The 20,341-nt window shown below is 37.0% G+C and overlaps 1 protein-coding gene across 2 annotated transcripts; it reads left to right on the top strand.

Annotated features, from left to right (window-relative positions):
- Positions 1-3,070: 3,070 nt before the first annotated feature.
- LOC103973834 (protein STRUBBELIG-RECEPTOR FAMILY 6-like) lies at positions 3,071-20,340 on the top strand. Of its 2 annotated transcripts, XM_009388497.3 has the most exons (17): positions 3,071-3,137; positions 3,279-3,391; positions 4,259-4,391; positions 4,474-4,545; positions 4,615-4,686; positions 4,762-4,833; positions 4,915-4,986; positions 5,391-5,462; positions 5,551-5,616; positions 5,699-5,764; positions 5,853-6,157; positions 8,622-8,899; positions 10,286-10,557; positions 17,798-17,933; positions 19,329-19,465; positions 19,660-19,816; positions 19,994-20,340. In XM_009388497.3, the coding sequence occupies exons 2-17, from the start codon at positions 3,286-3,288 to the stop codon at positions 20,171-20,173; spliced, it is 2,196 nt and encodes a 731-aa protein (XP_009386772.2). In that variant the 5' UTR covers positions 3,071-3,137; positions 3,279-3,285; the 3' UTR covers positions 20,174-20,340. The 2 variants fall into 2 exon arrangements, with proteins under 2 accessions (XP_009386772.2, XP_064965130.1); XM_065109058.1 differs by lacking the exon at positions 3,071-3,137 and having other exon boundaries at positions 3,281-3,391; positions 4,306-4,391.
- The last annotated feature ends 1 nt before the right edge of the window (position 20,341 follows it).

The raw sequence follows: 20,341 nt of genomic DNA, 5'->3' as shown, positions 1-20,341 counted from the left end.
ACACCCAAGATATAAATCTTGTGATGAAAGCTCTCTTGAAATCGCCTGCCATCTTCTATCTCAAACATCATACACATGTTGTTCTGTTTATCATGACTCACCCCACATCCTATTTGATTATAGTTTTGCCCAAGCTTTCAAAGTTGCTTGGATTGACAAGGGTTCCTACATAAAAACAAACCTTCTTAGCCACTATTGCTACTTGCCTTTGGTTATAGTGGAACAATCGTCACGGACGTTAAGGATTGCAACCGTCCTTCCAAGGTTTCCACCCCTTTCAAGGAAAATCTATTGGCTGTCAATGATTCCTATGGGTCCTCCCAGGTTCTTGAGGGCTTCGACGTTATGTTTGATGAGAGCCTTGAGGATGAACAGGTAAGTTTCCAATACTATTTGGAGTTTAATGGTGTTATTAGATTTCTGGATCTTCCTGTAGGCATTGGGTACCTCATCCGAAACTCTTCTGACACTATTTGCTGTGGCTGGGGAGGGGGATGGGATCCTGTGAAGCTTCTAACCCTCTAATAGCTGAGGCTATGTTTGATTACAACTTTCTTACATATGGATCGAATTTGATTCCCTGTAAGTTATAAATTTTGGCAACGATTGTCCCTTATCCCTTGGTTTTTGAGATCTATTTTTTAATGATTTTTTCACTTACTTGACATCAAGTTGCTCACTTAGAGCTCTCAACATCCTATAAGTCAATCACTGGCATTTTTTTGATAGATGTGAGTCTTTCCAATTTCTGTATTTTACGGATGACTCGTGGGCTTTATAGTTTTATGCTGATTAGTATTTAGTGGCAATATATTTTCTTTTCCTTCAAAAAAAAAAAAAAATCCCTGTTTGTTCTAAAGACATCAGCTGCCATTATTTTTATTGCTTCATGATTCATACTTTTAGTTCCTCTGGATGGTAAGAGCTTTCAAGCTTTGAAGCCACATCTGTTTTGGTGTTCATGGTTGATGGATCGAAAACCTGATGAATCGATAGAATGAATTTATTATGTCCTACATTTTAAGAACAAATCTGTAGGTATTGGTTGTATCCTGTTCTTCCCATGTGAGGTTGTCATGCATCATTGTTCATTTCTTTTGAGCAAGAAATTGTATTCCTCTCTTCTCTAGACTAACATGCAGTCTCATCATCTTGAGGAGGGTGGCATGAGTAATCAATCATCAACGATCACCGTGAACTCTGTGATGACAGAATCAAGATTTTGGCTGTGAATATATATTCTCAAGATGTGCATGATTTAGCTTGTCAGAGCTCATCGTTTCAGTGGATGCAAGGGTGCGTTATCTGCTGCTGCTGCTGGATACATGTCAGAGCATAAATCTGAGATTAGAAATTGCAGAGAAAGCAACTTCTTTTTCTGCGTCAGGTTTCACCAACTCTTTCACATTCTAGTAGATTTACTTCTTTGTCAATGAGGAGATCAATAACAAAATAGAGGCAATATAAAAAAAGGTCACCATTACTCTATTGTGACATTGGGTTGCAAAAGTTAGCTGGAGTGATTGATGTTTCCTGCAAACTGAAGAACAAATCCCCCACCACATAAAGATCACCATGACACAGAGACATCTGATTCAGATGGAGGAAAAAAAAAAGAAAAAGAAAAAATGTATTGCAATTTGAATCATGCTGTTGTTATTCATGGCCATATCAAAACGATGTAATAATGTTTTCCATGATGACAACTGACTAGACGGATACAATGTGAGAATACTGGAGATATATTTTGTAAGAAACTATATATATATATATATATATATATATATATATATATATATATATATATATATATATATATATGGTATGGATAAAATTTTTATCTAGTTTATTTTTGTAAGAGATATTAAATGGTGAAGATGAGAATTGATTCCAACATCTTAAGGGTAATATGTTATCGAATAAGATTTTAAACCGAGCATTGATAAATAGGCTTAATAACAACTTATTTTGAAGAAATAGACTATATATATATATATATAATTGGATCGACATGATCGACATGGTAAGGTGAAATTTTGTCTCCTACAAAAAGGACAAGTTTTTCCCAAGCCAATCCTATCCTAATGTCTGTCACTAGGCAGTACAAGGAAGTATACCATTTGGCAAATTTATCAGTTTATTTTAAAATTGTAAGAAAAAAAAAAACAAACAAACAAACTTATCGTGCTTATTGATGTTTGATTAACATGTTTCATCCGACCATACGATAATAGATAAATTAGCAGTTTAATATCTCAACCTTTACTTCTTCTCACCTTCTTATGCTTATTAATGGGAAAAATAAAATAAAATAAAATATCAAGTAAATAAAAATATCTAAAAGAATGAGCTTAAATATAAATATAGGATTTTTTTTTTTTGATGATTTGAATTGTAGGGAATAAGACTGAAGACATTTGTTTGAATTCAAGGTCCCTAAGGTTTGTTTATGCATGATATCATGATCTGATATCATGATTTATGCTTCGAGAAAAAAAAAAAAAAGTATTAGATTTATACATGATAAGATCCCCAACAACAAAGCTATGAGACGATCCACAAAGTAAAGTCATTAGGAAGTCTTCCGAGTCCACACAATTAGAAAAAAAAAAATACTATTTTTTATTTTAATATTTATTTTTTATTTAATAAATTCTTAAAAGATAAATAACTTATCAAACGATGAATATACATACTATCATCGAATCAATATTATAAGTATATTTTTAATTTAATAAATAATATAATATTATTAAATTATTATTTTATATAATATTTATTTCATATATTTATTCCTTATTAAAAAAATTTATAAAGATAATCGGTGAAAATATAATTTAATTTTTTCCGAAAGATTAAAAAAAAAATTTATTATTTGGAAACACGAGTACGATTTGAGACCATCGGATAATTCAGCGGCAATCAGATCAGAATTCAATTTGAGAATCCGATATTTATCAGTTAATTGAATTAGCTTTGACATGTCGAACAACACCGGTAGCCTCGTACACGACAACGGATCACCCTCGCCCACCCCAAGTCCACTCACCGACACTGAGTGTGAAGAGGGGTCACTTTCTCCTTGCTCTCTCTATCGACACGAGCGGCAAAAAGGTTTCCCCTCTTCCCGGCTAACAGTAAAAGACGAGTCCCTCTTTCCTTCTTTAATCATTTCATTTCATCCCATCATTCCTCGATAGTTCCCCTTCCCCTCCTCTCCCCCACTCCCCAATATGCAACTTCGAGTAAACAATGTGCTAACTTGTTTTGGCCTGTAGGTGGTGAATGGCGAAGGAGAGGGGGAATGGTGTGGTGGTGACTGGGGTTCTTTTGGCCTGCATTTTGGCCGGGGATCCAGGTGGTGTCGGTGGCATCACGGACGAGACTGATGGTGAGTGGTTCCGGAGATTCTTCAGCAGCTTTCCTTTTTCTTTTCTCTTTGGTGAAAAGAAGTCTCTCTGTTGAGGAAAAGGACTTCTTTAGTTAGATGTTCTCGATCCTTTTTATTGCCTTTAGACTGATGGTGAATGGTTTTAGATTTCTTCAGCAGCTGTCTTTTTTGCTTTTCGGTGAAAAAAAGAGTTTTCTTGAGGAAAAAATAATAATCTTTTTTGAGGTATAGAGAAACAGGGCGAGAATTTCGCAAGTTGTTTCTGGTCGTTGAGTCGTTATCTTCTGGTGTTTAACGGGCTAAAATTCATGCTCTTGATCTTTATAAACATTCTTGGGTTTCCGGGATTTGAAGAATAGTTTAGTCCATATTGTTGTTTTCTAAGTGAAAAAGATTGAAAGTTTTGGTTTTGGTGGAGAGAATACTGGGGAAAAAAAACAATTTTGGTTGGATTTGAAGGAAGGATCGAACCTTGGCCGAAAAGGGAAAAGACTCATTTCTAAACAAGGATAAATGGCTTCTTTTCTTGTTCGTCCGTTTAGGGATATAATACGTATACTTTCTAGTAAATCTTCCCTTTGCTAGATGATCTATATTTGAGCATGCTATCAAGAGAAATATAAATAGGATGTTGACTTATATTGCATCTTCATCAGATTCTTCGTGGTGGATTTTTGACCAAGCTTAGCTAAGTTGCAGACATTTCGTTTCCAATTTTAACTCTTTTTTCATAATGAAGCGATGGCCTCTGAGTGTAATTATTGGCATGCACTTGTCTGACTTCATGGCAACTTATGAACTTTAAGCTTAAATAGATTCAGTGCTGATTTTTTATTTTTTTATTTTGTTATTATGTTCCATGTGCAGCTTCTTCTCTCAACATCCTTTTTACCAGCCTAAATTCGCCATCTCAGCTAACAGGTTGGGTTCCAAGTGGTGGTGATCCCTGTGGGGATTCATGGCTGGGTGTTACATGCACAGGCTCCGCTGTTACAGCAATGTGAGGTTCTGTTCAAATGAAATTTATGTTTGGAGTTGTTGCTTTATCTGATTGTTTTTGTCACCCTTGTGGACTATATCAGCAAATTGTCAGGGTTGGAACTTGCTGGGACACCTGGCTATAATTTGGCAAGCATGTCTTCGCTAGCTGAGCTGTGAGTTGGATGAAACCATTCATATCATATTTTATATTTTGGATCTAATCCCCTGATGTTAAAATGCAGTGACATGAGCAATAATAATCTTGGAGGTGGAGACCCAATACCTTATAACCTTCCACCAAACCTCCAGAGTTTGTAAGTGATGCAAGTGGGGATAGTTTTAACTGTTTGCATGCTTCTGTGTGACCTTCATGTGGATAAACTTTGCAGAAACTTTGGAGGTAACCAATTTGGTGCAAATATACCTTATTCAATCTTCCAGATGGTGACACTTAAGTATCTGTGAGTGGCAGTTTAATCCCATTATTTTCTGTACTATTGACCATGATGCTATCAATCTAAACAAAGTGCCAATTGATGTAGAAATCTTGCTCATAATCAACTACAAGGAAACCTGAGTGATATGTTTGGAAGCCTTTCTAGTCTCACAACAATGTAAGTGTAAACTGTACTATTTTGTCATTATGTTACTTAGTGTCTGCTTGACGACCACTCGCTTCATACAATAAAATAATCTAATCATCATTCTATTGTTTGATAGAATGCTATTTTCTGTAACAATATGTTTGACACATTTAAACTTCTGTAAGGTTTATCATGTCACACATTTAAATTGACTTGCAAATCATGGAATAGATTTGTTCATCTATGAAATGATTGAACACAGTAACATGATTATTTCACCAAGAGTTTGAAATCATTATTGCTAATTTATCCATTTTGTCAGATAGAATTCTCTTCTAGGTACTTATAAGCGAATCACTAGGTTGTCAGCTTGACTTTATTCAAGTGAATATCTGCTTTCGTTGCACTTAAAGAATGACAACTTTATATTGCAGGGACTTGTCCTTCAATCAACTTACTGGTGAACTTCCACAGAGCTTTAACAACCTATCAAGTTTGACAACCTTGTATGTTGAATAAATGTTAAATCCAATAAACTTGATTAAATTTCATTCTGAAAACAGTACAGATGTATCATTCATTAATTTTATATAGGTATTTGGAGAACAACCAGTTTACAGGCCAGATAGATGTCCTTGCGAATCTTCCCCTTCAAGATTTGTAAGTGTATACATTTCACTATGTTTTATAAAAAATAGTTTCTGTAGTTTATGTTAGTTGATTTACATGTTCTTGCTTTTAGAAATGTGGCAAATAACCTCTTCACCGGATGGATTCCTGATCGGTTAAAAAAGATAAATAATCTTCGGTGAGCATTTAATGGCTTCTGTGACATGAACTGCCTAATGACCATGTGAGTCACAATATATGGATCTTATATTTATCTTAATTTGCAGTACTGATGGTAACTCATGGAGCTCATCACCCGCACCTCCACCGTCACCTTATAGATCTCCTCCACCAGGCCGAAAAAGCAACCCAGGCCAACAATCTGATGGAAGTAACCAATCATCAGGCGGTGGAGGTGGGAATAACTTTAATATTGGTGCTGGGACAACAGCAGGAATTATTATATCTATTTTGGTCATAGGCGGAATAATTGCATTCTTTTTTATGAGGAAGAAATTACGAAAATCTTCGAGGGAAAATGTTCTAAAAAAGGATCAGCCTTTTGCCCCTCATGCTTCAGATGATGCTAAAGGTAATTAGTTGTTTATACATGCATAATATCTGGAAAATTCTACTTTTCCATTTTAACAAATGGGGGCATGCAATCTGCCAGCCTACCTTCACCCAACAGTTGCCTTCATACTGCTCCAGTTTCCCACTCGAGGATGTGTTCTTCTGTCCCATCCCCATCCATTCAGTCGCCGTTATCCATTTCTTGGTTTTGGTTAAATGCAGCAATTAACTAAGTGGAAAATTTTGCAAGATCTCATGCTACCACAGGCAAGCACAGATGTGAAGGAGCATTTTCCTTAAAATTTAAGAAAAAAGGACTTCTTTAGACCAAGTAATTTCAACAAGTAACTTCTCTAATCCTATCATATATTACACAGGTTGAAATATGCCTATGCATATTGTTGTGGCATGGCCTGTGAATCTGTGATTGGACCAAACACTGGCCTACATTGGGCCTCTGAATGACTATATGATCAAGTAATTTCAACAAGAATTAAGCTACTTAGAACTTGATAATTTCTCTGAACATACAAGGTCTGAAATTTTTATCTGAATGATCACTAAACTGAGGCTTTGAAGGGATTGGGGTTTTAACAGTATATATTACTGGATCTAATTTGCGTTTTTTTTAAATTGAGGTTACTCTGAGTATATCTTTACTTTTGGCAAGCATTTTGGTGATTATGGAGGTTAGGATTTCTTTTCTTTTTTCCAATATAACTGTTTATGGAACTTTCTACTCTGTTGTTGATTAGTCATTTTTGTAGTGCTTAATTTTCTTTTTCTTTTTCCAAGTAAATGTGGCCTCATTTATTGTGAGGCTACACTAGTTTATATAGATGGTCAATTTCTCATTGTGCAAAGTATTTCAGAAGAAGAGTAAACTATTAATAAGCGGCATAGAAATTACAGAGAAAATACATCATAGGAATACAACCTCCTAGCTATTATACCAAACAAAAGTTTTTGTTTGCCTTTTCATGTTGGTTGTCCTTTTGAATAAGCATTTTTATAGGACACAATTTGGACACTATATGCTTCCTTTCTCACTTCATTGGAACATCTTCTTTCTCAAATTTCATGCGGTCCTTTGTGTTCTATACTGCAAAACACAAAGGCTGCTGAGTAAAAGGAATTAGATAGCTCTTATATTTTCATAAAAGCTCCTCATATAAATATACACGCCAGGTAACTGTCATTAGGTCAATTCACCTGGACGCATGTTGAAAATCTAAAACCTGCTTCGGCGAATCTGACTCTCTATGGCAAGAAGTATAATTCAAATATAGAGGTGTAATGACTGCAGTGTTCCCTGAATTTTATCAACTTAAACCCTACTTTAACTTTGTTCATTTTAACCCTTGTATCCACGGCATTAGACACAATTAGTCCCTATACCGTAAAGGCCACTGCTTTGGCACAAGAAACCATTTATTATCAAGGACTAATAGTGCCTAATAAAGTAATGTACACTACAGGGACTATTTTGAACAAAAGGAGTTTAGCCTTCAGGACTAAAATTGCCTGGTTCTTGAATTTTATTTTATATGACAGGTCTAATTTAGGTATTTTAGTGATAAAATTAAAAAATTGGGTATATGATTTTAAAAACTAACTTCATTATGACTTTGGTTCTTAGTGGTGATGACATGACATATGATCCTAAATTGAATGAGTAAACACAACCATTCCCCCCCTAATGCACATGAATGTAATAGATATCTGTCATGTTAGTATAATACACAAGTCCTACATAAGTGCAATCTGTGTATCATATCTGTAAGCTTCATGTCATCATAGACTTTAATGAGATACATGATGCCTATCCATAGCAGGGAGACTGGGGTTGCTCCTTTGCGACCTAAGAGATCAAGGTTCAAGTCACGAAAATAGCCTCTTTATATTTGGATAAATATTGGTAAGATGTGTACATTGACCCTCCCAAGATCCACAAGAGCCTCGTGCACCTAGTACGCCCACATGATGCCTCTCCAATGCAGCAAAAAGCTGAAATCAGGCCAATCCGAATGTTGCAAAAGATGTAATTTTAACCTAGTTCAGTCTATCTAGTATTAATCAAGAAATTCCAATGTGTTTAAAATTGACAAAAAGAAAGTCTACTTTCTTTAAGAAAAACATCAAACCATTTTTGGTTTTATTTTTTTGACCATTTTTTTTCCAAGTGTCTATTAGAGTTATTCATATTAAGAGTTTAGATAGACAAGTGGACACCGTGTACAACTGATGTAGATGCCCATTCTTAAACGAATAACTCATAACAAAGTTCCAACTGTCATGGACTCATTGCCATTGAAACAACAACAATGCAACCTGCCAGTCTCTTTAAATTAGTCCACCCAATTTGTAATATAATTTCTACACAAATTTATGTCCCTCATTTTCTCACTTTAGGTACTGTAACTTGATTTTCTGGTTCATATTCATATTGTTATTTTGCTTATCATGTGAATGATCTTCTGTAGGGATGAAGACAATCCAGACATCCTCTACAGATACAGTGACATTCTCGCCACTAGCTCCCATAACCCTTAAACCTCCACCGATAGAAAGGCACAAATCACTGGGTGAAGATGATTTCTCAAACAAGCCTGTTGTGAAGAAGGATAATACAACAGCAATAGCAGTGACTGTTTATTCCGTAGCAGATTTGCAGATTGCTACAGACAGCTTCAACATAGATAATCTTGTAGGTGAAGGCCTTTTTGGTCGTGTTTACAAGGCACAATTTAGTGATGGAAAGGTATATTTTGCTTCAAACCAGATCTTTGTGTTATCCTTTCTCAATAAACTTCTGATCTGTAGTCTGAAGCACGCATTCTTTTTAACTTTTCACAAGTGATTTTGTTCCTTGCCAAAACAGAACAGCATAAACAATGCACAATGTCTCCTGGTTATAGGACTTGAACCAAACCCCAACTTATTTAAACCACAGACAACTATAATCACTACAATTCTCAACTACCTTTGAGAAGCCAAAAGTTATGAAACAAGAAAACAAGTTCAATTATTGGAAAACAGAAAACCAACTTCCAACTGGATCCACAAAGCAGCTGGCAGTTCCTATCATGCAGAAAGCCCTCGAAATTGTCTCTTATCAGTATTTACAATTTTCAGATGGCTTCTTCATCACAAAATTGCCTGGAAAACAATCTAGAATTGTATTCAGACCATAATACGCAGTAGTAATAAATCACTGCATACCTTGCAATATATTTCTGCCTTTGATACTTTGTGCTAGAGAACTTGTTGCATATCAGAAACCGAAGCTATTAAAAACTAGCAATTTCTCCCACATGTTATTGGAAAACTTACATAGGAAAGATAAACACATTTCATTTTCACCTGCAGGTCAATTTGAATAACATACTCATTTAATGTTAGGCATCTATTTCTCTTGGCCATAAAGACAAACTCGAGAGATGAAAAATCATGTTTTATCCTTTAAGGTCAATCATATTATTGAAAAGCATCAGTTGTCAGCAGAAGAACCAAGTTCTGTTGGATGGCTGAAGAAATTTGTAATTTGATTAAGGAGACAACCTCAAAGCATGTAAACTACATTTGTCAACCAGAACCATCTAGCAGAAATATCTAGAATGACAAGTTGGGAACATAGTGTATCTAAAAAGCAATCACCATTATAATGTTCACTTTTAGCAGGATTACTGATAATAGCAGGCCCAATAATGCCGATCAGTCTTATGTTAACTTAATTTACTTGTAAAATACGAATGCAACATACAATTCCTTGTGCACAAGAAAGAAGAGATGCATTGCACGTGCTTCAACAAAGAAGCATTTCAACTCATCCACTGCAACAGAAATGCTGTTGTTAGCATAATAATCCAGATTATCGAAATCTTATTTCCCTAGTTACAAGCATTGAATGTACTTCATTTACCAGAGCTATATTTCTTTGTTTTTTCAATATGAAGTTTCTGGAACAACTTCTATCCATGTAAACTGAAAAGGAATCTTTGGAGTCAAACTCCTCATTTCTGTAAAATATATATACTTCATAACTTTTTCTTGATTAATGTTTTTTGCTCTCTAATGAGACCATGTTTACTAGTTGCCATCCTTAGGAACAAAGGAACTAAAATATAAAATGCTTATTATTCTGCAGGTTATGGCTGTGAAGAAAATAAACTCTTCAGCTCTTCCTCACCGGTCATCAGATGACTTCATTGAGCTGGTCTCGAATATATCTAATCTGCATCACCCAAATTTGAGTGAACTTGTAGGCTATTGCTCTGAGTATAGACAACATTTGCTGGTATATGAATATTACAAGAATGGTCCATTACATGATCTGCTTCACCTCTCAGATGAATATAGCAAGCCACTGAGTTGGACTGCCCGTATCAAGATAGCCCTTGGTACTGCACGAGCATTAGAGTAAGTTAAAGTATGGTTTTGAAGCCTTTTTCTGCTTGACCTGAAATTTATTGGCAGAAAACAAAACAACGAGTGCAGCATAGTTGCCATTTGGTCAAGAAATTATTGCTAGTCTTGCTTCAGGCTTACTGCAAGTGTTATTTTGAGAAAATCCCTGGACAGATAGATCTTGATGTTGTCATAAATAAAATCAATTATCTCATTTCTCATCAACATTATTCTGACTCACAAGCATATGGTGCTACTTTTTTTCTTTTATGTGCTTTTTAGGTCTTCATAAGCAATTCATGTACATGTTTGGACTATCTTCCCTTTGTAGCTTTTTCAGACCTAATATGGTGTTAGAACCCTTGCAGATTCTAAACTTGGGGTTGATCTTTTTAGGGGATCGGCCTCCTTGGAACTCTATAGGGGTTCCTCCCTCCAAGTTGTTGCTCAAAGGCTGCAGAAAAGATTCATCTATTGCTTAAGAAAAAAGAAGGAATATATGGCTATTTATAGGGCTTCTAAACCCTAACTCATAATAGGACTCCTACTTAAGACTCTTACTTCTAACCAACTCCTAATAGGATTCCTACTCAAGACTCCTATTTCCTTACAACTCCTAATTCTTCTCTAAGAAAAAACCTTATACATAAATGCCCCTCTCAATTAGGACTCTCCTAGCTAGAGTCCTAGCAGAATGTCCCTTACAATTAGGACTCTCCTAGTTAGAGTCATGACAGTTTTACATGAATGTCCCTCTCAATTAGGACTCTCCAAACTAGAGTCCTAACAAACCCGCCCTCTTCAAATCAACCTTGTCCTCGAGGCTAATGATTCGTGAATTTTGGGAATTTGATTTTCAAGTCGTCATAGTTTTCCCAAGTGGCATCTTCTATTGGTAGGTTTGCCCACTGTATTAGCACTTCATTAGTGGGTTGTCATCGTCGAGTCACGATCCGTCGATCAATAATGGCACTTGATTGGGTCTGGAGTTCTCTTTGGGTAGTCATATTTGGTGGGTGGCTTTGGGCTGTCTCCAAGCACCTATTTAAAACTTACGTCTGACTGTTGGTTTGTGGGTGATATGTCGTACTCCTTTTCAATTTAGTACCCTGCATATGGAATAACTTTGTCCAAAATCTGTTCTTGAATATGCAAGTAGAATTTGTCACAAGCACAATGCGTCCCTTATAGCATAATTCTTTTGAGTCCCGATTGTAATGAGCCACGGAGCTTGGTGCTTCCTCTAATTTTTTTTGTATCTTACTGGTCTCCGAATCTTCCTGCCATTCCATCTTAATATCCTCAAGGAAGTCGCTGGTTGGAAGTAAAACGACCGAAAATTCAGCTTGCTCAGGTAGCTGCGAAAGCGCATATGCAACAACATTCTCTTTCCACCTTTTGTAAGTTATTTCATAATCAAATCCAAGAAGTTTTGTTACTCATTTTTGCTGCTCGGGGGAAGATATCTTCTGCTCCAAGAGATATTTTAGGCTTTTATGGTCGGTCTTGATTTGAAAGTATCGCCTGATCAAGTACGATCTCCACCTCGTTGCTGCGTGCACAATGGCGAGCATCTCCTTATCATATGTTAACATGTTTTGATAGGGGGGAGACAATGTCTTGCTAATGTATGTGAGTGGTCGATCATCTTGCATGAGAACGTCTCTCATTCTGTCTCCAGATGCATCGGCCTTAATGACGAAGGGTCGGTTGAAATCTGGTAGCGCTAGCACCGGCGTCGTCGTTATGGCTGCCTTAAGTTTGTCGAAGGCAGTGGAGGCTATGTCCGACCATTGGAAGACATCTTTTTCCAGTAAGGAAGTAAGTGGTGCACTGATCTTTCCATAGTTTTTCACGAACTTACGGTAGTAGCCTGTTAAACCCAAAAAGCTATGTAGCAATTTTATGTTCCTCGGGGTAGGCCAGTTTTGTATTGCTTCAATTTTGAAGGGGTCCACCGTCACACCTTCCTCTGATATGATATGCCCAAGATATTTCACCTTTTATTGAAGAAAGTAAAAATTCGTAGTGACCGTTGTGTGTTCGAAAGGCGGTTTTCGGTATGACTTCTTCATACACTCGTATTTTATAATACCCGGATCGAAGGTCCAGCTTTGTGAAGATTTGTGCTCCCTTTCATCTAGCAATTCATCTGCTATTGGAATAAGGTATTTGTTCTTGATGGTTATGCCATTGAGAGCTCGGTAATCAACGCATATTCGCCATGTTCCGTCCTTCTTGTGTACAAGTAGCACCGGTGAAAAGTAGAGGTTGCAACTTGGCCGAATAACTCCTGTTTCAAGCATCTATTTTAAAATCCTTTCTATTTCATCATTTTCGAGATGTGGATACCGATATGGCTGAGTATTTGCTGGAGATTTGATTGGAAAAATCATTATACAATGATCATGCCGACGAGTAAGAGGTAGGTTGTGCGGCTCATCAAATATATCTGAAAATTCAGCAAGCAAAGGAAATAGGTTTGGAACTTCAAATTCTATTGGCTCTCCTTTAATTTGCTGCTTAAGTTGTACCAAAAAGCCCCTGCATGCTTTATGCAAAACCTTCTCCATTTGTTGTGTGCAAATCATCGTTACGTCGCCCTCACGTTTCCCATGCAGTATCACCTGTTTCTCCTTATTGTAAAATTTTATAAATAGTTGCATAAAATTCCAAGAAATATCACCTAATGTCATCAACCATTTAATTCTGAGTATGGCCTCATGATCATCAAGAGGGAGGAGGAAGAAATCTGCAATTATCTCTTGGTTCTGCAGCAACAGTTTCACCTGCAGGCACCTATGATCGCACTTCAAAATCCGTCCGTTGGCAACCTTAACGACAAACCTGCTGCAATTCTCAATAGGTAAGTTCATATGGACAGCAACCTTACTGTTTAGGAAGTTATTAGTGCTGCTCGTATCGATGAGAACAGTGATCGGTTGTTGTTTGAGAAGGCCTCAAACTTTCATCGTTTGCGGGTTTGAGTAGCCAGCTAGTGTATGTACCGTAACTTCGGTCGGTTGTGGCTCTTCTTCTGCATCTTTTTCTTCATGTTCAAGGCTCTCTTCTGAATGTTCAATGACCTCTTCTTCTATCGGTTCAATCATAAGAAGTCCTCCTTTACTACAGCGATGCTCACGGCTCCACGGCTCGTCACAATGCCAACATAACCCCTTCGCATATCTCTCCCGAAGCTCTTCTCTTGTTAACCTCTTTGGTGTAGGGACTTGGTCAATAGTAGGGGGGGCTGAGGGCTTCAATATTACTGGTTGAGGAGCGACCCTAGTCCTCCGAGCTTCATAGTTCAATTGCTCCTCTTGATGTCGTGCGAAAGAGATGGCTGCCAAAAGCGTATACGGTTGTCGCGCTTTAACTTCTCCTTGGATCTCCGGCTTCAAGCCCTCAATGAAGGTCCTCAATAGTTGTTTTTGAGACTAATCATGAGTTTGATTAGATAACCTTTCAAACCTGGTTTGGTACTCCTGAATAGTGGAAGTTTGTCGGATCTTTGTTAGTTGTCCATCAATATTCTCGTAATCGGTTAGTCTAAAGCGGATCAGCAGTCCTTCTTTGAATTGTTGCCATGAAAGAACTTCATAAGTATGTTCAAACCAGTCAAACCACTGTATAGCATCCCCTTCAAGATGTATAGCTGTAATTTTCACCATACATGCATCCGCGGTTTTGTGGTACTGAAAATATCGCTCCGCGCGCGAGATCCAACCAATCGGGTCTCCTTCTTCCCATCTAGGGAAGTCCACTCTCATGCATGGATAGTTGGGTTCAGTCATAGACCCTCCCCTCCATTGGAACTCATCTCTTCGAGCCTGGTGCGATTGGGCAAAACTCTCTCCGTGATATGATTTTTTCGGGCTTAGTGATCGGCCCAATTTGAGTTCGGTAAAGAGCGTCCGAATCTTATCCTCCATTCGCGCCTCCAAGGCTTCGAATTTAGCATTGATTGCCTCCTTAGATGCCATAGTATATGCCTCCAAATCTATAATGTTAAGATCTCTCTTTTGTTGTCAGGTTAAAGGTATGTATAGTTGAGAGAAGTGATGGTCGAAAGGATTGGTGGATCGATGGATGTAGGCTACGATTTAGGCTTGTTTTGTGGCTGTTTTGGGTGCAGTTTGAGGGTGTGGTTTAGTGGAGTTTTAGGGCTATGGATGAATGTTTTGGATCTGTGGTAGATGGTAGCAAAGGTTTGATAGAAATCAGTGGAAGTTGCAGCAAGTATGTGCTGTCTTGTAAGAGTAGAATTATCGTCGAAGAAACAATGGTTTCTCGACGTAATTTCCATCAAAAACTTGAGAGAATTGAAGAGAGAATTGATAGCAAAATCACAGTTTATATGACAGCAAAGATATCTAATTTAATCAAGAAAATTTCGGCAGTATAACAGCAAGGAAATTGGTGCAAGTTGCGATTGCAGAATTCTCGTCGAAAAATTTCAGCGGGTTATGACGAAAATTTGTAGCAACATAAAATCATTTTTAGAGATGAATTTCTTAATAGATCAATCTTAGATGGAAGCCAAGATGATCTATGAAGTGTATAAGAAATTTCATTCAAAAAAGATTACAAATAGATGGGTTATGGCAACAATATGCGGCTGAAATTTTCTGCAGCACAGATTTTTAGGTATAGCAGATTGGATGTAAAAGATCAGTGGTTTATATTGAGAATTTTTTGATGAAACCAAAGGGAAATCCACTATTAGGAAGTGTCAAAGCTATCATAAAAATTTCGTAGAGATTTGGATAGAAACAATGTAGTATCAAGATCAAATAAACAGTGCTATGCGGCTGAAATTTTACAGTGCAGATTTTCAAGTATAGCATATTTGACGTGAAAGATCAATGATTTATATTGAGAATTTTTTGAAAAAACCAAAGGGAAATCTGCTGTTAGGAAGTGTCAAAGATGTCATAAAAATTTGATAGAAATTTGGATAGAAAAAGCATAGTAGCAAGATCAAATAGATGGTACTATGTGGTTGGAATTCTGCAATGTATCTTTCGTCGTAGAGATGAAAACTTTGTGACGAAAGGTTTATGCAGCAATATAGGAACAGTTTTTTTTTTTGGATTTTCGAATAAGGATAACTAAATTGCAACAGCAGTAAGGTAGGAAACCAGAACCTGTTGCAATTCATGGGGAGATCAAAGGATGATCCGCGGTGGTGGAGATGATGGCGGAATTCGGCGACGATCTTTTAAGCAATTGTGAGAATTGCTTTGGGCGGTTGTGGAGGGTGATGGATGGCAGTGGAAGGGCAGCGAGATGCCAAGAACGCTGCTCTGATACCAGGTGTTAGAACCCTTGCAGATTCTAAACTTGGGGTTGATCTTTTTAGGGGATCGGCCTCCTTGGAACTCTATAGGGGTTCCTCCCTTCAAGTTGCTGCTTAAAGGCTGCAGAAAAGATTTATCTATTGCTTAAGAAAAGAGAAGGAATACATGACTATTTATAGGGCTTCTAAACCCTAACTCCTAATAGGACTCCTACTTAAGACTCTTACTTCTAACCAACTCCTAATAGGACTCCTACTCAAGACTCCTAGTCCCTTAAAACTCCTAATTCTTCTTTAAGAAAAAACCTCCTACACAAATGCCCCTCTCAATTAGGACTCTCCTAGCTAGAGTCCTAACAGAATGTCCCTCACAATTAGGACTCTCTTGGCTAGAGTCCTAACAGTTTTACATGAATGTCCCTCTTAATTAGGACTCTCCAAGTTAGAGTCCTAACATATGGCTTACATGACACATTAATCTTGCCCAGTGAGTAATATCTCACGAACGACTTAGCTGTTTCTACCACAACATATCTTGTTAGAAATTATTTTCATTGACTAGTGAACTTTATGTTTGAATATAACAATCAATCATCTTAACAAGTGTGAAGCTTCTCGGTCAGATTTTATTTGTCATGTGTGCATATTATCCTTGTCAGGGTGATATTATCTTGAGAATTGGGATTGAATTATGTTATATTAGCTTGGGGATTTGTATTGGAAGTAGTATCTTGAAACTCATATTACATTTGTGGTTGTTTTCGGTAGGATGTTCTTGTACCACAACCATTTTTTTAAAACTAACATGAGTATGAATGACCAGTCATGATGGAGCACATTCTATAGGATTAGTCCTTGAATTTAAGTGATAAGTCCTACAAACTTTTAATTGTCATCATCTCCACAAATTATAGTTCTCTAATACTTATGGAATCTCCAATTAGTCCGTGTGAAATGATTTTATAGTAAACATATATTATTCAAACAAAATGAACTCATATTTCTCTCAATATATACACACAACTTATAAATTTTATGAACTATTTATGTTTTAGTTCATGAATATTATTCACAAGTTATGCCATTTTGCCTTTTTTTCCCTCCGCCACCCAACCAAACCACCATCCCAATTGCCTTGAAAATAGGTTGTCCAAACACCTAGATTATTTCTATTAAAATTTGAGAAATTTTCATTTCACAGCTATGCTTTAATAAAATTACAATTTATACAATCACTTCAGTACATTCTATACCTTGTCATTAGCATTTCTTTCAAAAACTTATGTAATATTTCATGAGTTGAAATACCCTGAGCAACCAATTGATGAAAATATTAGTTTATTGGTTAGTGGTAAAGTAAAAGTTTGAGAAACACCTTTTGTGACTTATGTATTACAGAAAATACCTTCCTGCATGAATGCTGAAATAAGAGCAGTTGTGTCTTTTAATATGCAAACATAGATGCTGGATGAGAGAGAGAGAGAGAGAGGAAGCGGGTAAGGCAAGCTACTCCCAAAAAGTGGAGTGTGGAGCAGAGGTGAGAGGCTGAAGACAGGAGAAAAAATGGCAAGGTGAAATGAGAAATGTAAATCTGATAAAAGAGAACAAGCTATGTGTTATTATGGAAGTAGGGATTTTTCTTAATATATTGCCAACAAACAGATCCTGAGGGTCAAAGGAAACATTTTGGGTGACCACTTCCTGTTGGCCAAGGGTGCAGGATATAATTATATGAGACAAGACGGTGTGCATTGCAAGGGAGGGTTTGAATCATAATTTCACAAAAAACATGGTGCAAAATGAAAATTTCTATTAAAAGTTTTACTCGATAATTCCTATAATTTATGATGCTTCTTTTTGTTGGTTCTTATTTCCTTCAGCACCTAATTGAAGTATCTTTTTGCCTTTATTTTCCTCTTAAATTACTGTCAAATCTTCAAATGAGGTTTGCAGGTATCTCCATGAGGTTTGCTCACCATCTCTTGTCCACAAAAATTTCAAGTCTTCCAATATCTTATTAGATGTGGATCTCAACCCACACCTTTCGGATTGTGGGTTGGAAAGCCTTGTACCTGATGCAGAATTCCAGGTGAAGCATAACGTGATAAACTTGTCTGCTTTGAATTAGTTTTTACAAGGTTAAGTAGTGGAATTACAATGCTGAAGTTTGGTCTTAAATATATATGGAATATATTTTCCTAATATTTGTCTTGAAATTATGCATGTTTTACAAGAAAGAGTCTTAATTAAATGTCTTTTTGCTTTAACATTTTCCTGGAGAGAATCCATTCCTACGTTCTATGTTCATTTGATCAAATCTATGTCATTTGCCATTGATACACGTTTTACCATATTCATTATGAAGAAAATTGTACTAGTGTCCCTAGTAACTAATAAAAGTCATCCTGTTTGTAGGAGGCTGATAGTGAAGGGGAAGAACAGAGAAAGGGAGGGGAGAAATCTCTTTACTGCAACTAGTTATTCATAGAATGAAGAGAGTGATTTGTGGCTAATGAGTCTTTTACTTCTTGAGTTTGCACAGTATTTCAGTAAGTTTGTTTGCCTTAGGCAGTAGACATTCAGAGGATTGAAATAGCCTAGCTGGGGAATATGCAGAAAACAAACAAGAGCTTGACACAAGGACGACATGAAAAAGTATTAGCTGATAGGGCCAGTGGAGAGCGAACCTAAGTTGTGTTGATAAAGAGACATCTGTTTGATGACGTTCGATTGCAGCATTAGGCATGTGGGGTTGAGATCAGATATCTAACTTTTGGGTGAAAGGAGAAGAATGAGATGGTGTCAATTATTTGGACTTATGATATCTAACTGAAGGAAGAAAAACATAGAGCCTAGCTGCAAGATGATAGTCATGATGCTACCATGGTAATCTATGTTAGATACAATAATTAGTGATCTAAAGTTGTAAACTGAATAAAAGATGTGACTAGGACTTGAATCAGTGGGAGAATCTTTTTAATACCTTGTTTCTCTTTGATTGGCAAGGAGGGTGGTGGGTGTGTTTACTGGATCTGAGGATACATAATATCAGTAACTAGGAGTTAAGGGATATGCTAGGTAGTTTAAGAAACACATAAAAGTTGTTATAGCAACAATTTGAGATCAATGATAGATATGTTTTCCTTTTTACAAGTCAAACATAACTCAAACAGATAGAATAGTGAATGACATTAGTTCTATGCTAAATCAAAACAAAGAATTAGGCAGATTTCAACCTAGATAAATTGCTTTGGAATTCCAGACTCGAGATTTAGTATTTTGCTTTACTACAGAACCAAACATTAAAAGCTGTATATTCCTGAGTAGCTAAATCAATGGATTTTACCGCTTCTAAGTGAACATTATCATAATGACTGGTGAGTAGTATAATGACATTTACTTAAGGATTTTTGTATGGGTAAATATTTTTAAACCAACAATTTGCCTATTAAAGTGCTACAGTTTGTATTGATGATTTCTACAGGCATCAGATCAGAATATGGCATCCGGATATGATCCACCTGAAGTTTCCATGTCTGGCCAGTATACTTTGAAGAGTGACGTGTACAACTTTGGCATTGTTATGCTTGAACTTTTGACTGGGCGGAAACCTTTTGACAGGTACTTCTGTTAATCTGATAGAAGTTGATTCAGTAACGGCATCTAAGCACTAAGTTTCTTATGTTATAAGCCTCAATTAACATTATTACTATATCTAAATTCCTGCCATATGATAAATGCATTCTCTTTGGATACTTCAGCGATGGTTTCATTGTTTCTGTTGATGGTCTGATTTGTGGCAAACTTTTTTGCAGCTCAAGACCGAGGCCAGAGCAGTCACTGGTTCAGTGGGCAACTCCCCAGCTCCATGACATTGATGCACTGGATAGGATGGTTGATCCAGTCCTCAAGGGGCTATACCCTGCAAAATCGCTGTCTCGGTTTGCTGATGTTATAGCCCTGTGTGTCCAGGTTAAACCCTTCATCCCTCGTGATTTGCTATCGGCCTCTGTCCATGCAAAATCTCATGCATCTGCCTCTGTGAACCCAAACTGCAAGATAACACTTTGCTGCATTATGTGTTACTCGTTTGTTCCCACTAGAAATCTAGGAATCAATAACGAATCCCACCTTTGTTGCTGTCAACAGCCTGAGCCCGAGTTCCGGCCACCCATGTCAGAGGTCGTGCAAGCCCTAGTCCGCCTGGTTCAGAGGGCTAACATGAGCAAGAGAATGGTAGGTGGGGAGATGCAGGAGACGAGCCGAGCTGATGAACATGTTACTCGTCCCGATATCAGCTGTGGGCACATCACCTTCCTTCTGCACTGAGGCAAAGACATGATGGTTTGATTCCACCAGTGGCAAGGATATTGAATCAAAACTTCGTCCTTGTACCGTTGTATTTTTCTTCTTTTTTCTCAATTTTGATGAAGGGAAAAGACTGATCTCCCTTCAGGAATTCAAGCAAAATGCAGATGCTTTCTTGAGCGGTTTCAT

This window comes from Musa acuminata, chromosome BXJ2-5 (genome assembly GCF_036884655.1).
Source record: "Musa acuminata AAA Group cultivar baxijiao chromosome BXJ2-5, Cavendish_Baxijiao_AAA, whole genome shotgun sequence".
In the NCBI taxonomy this organism is placed as follows: domain Eukaryota; kingdom Viridiplantae; phylum Streptophyta; class Magnoliopsida; order Zingiberales; family Musaceae; genus Musa; species Musa acuminata.
The sequence above is the reverse complement of the archived record's forward strand: the minus strand, read 5'-3'. Positions and strand labels throughout refer to the sequence as shown.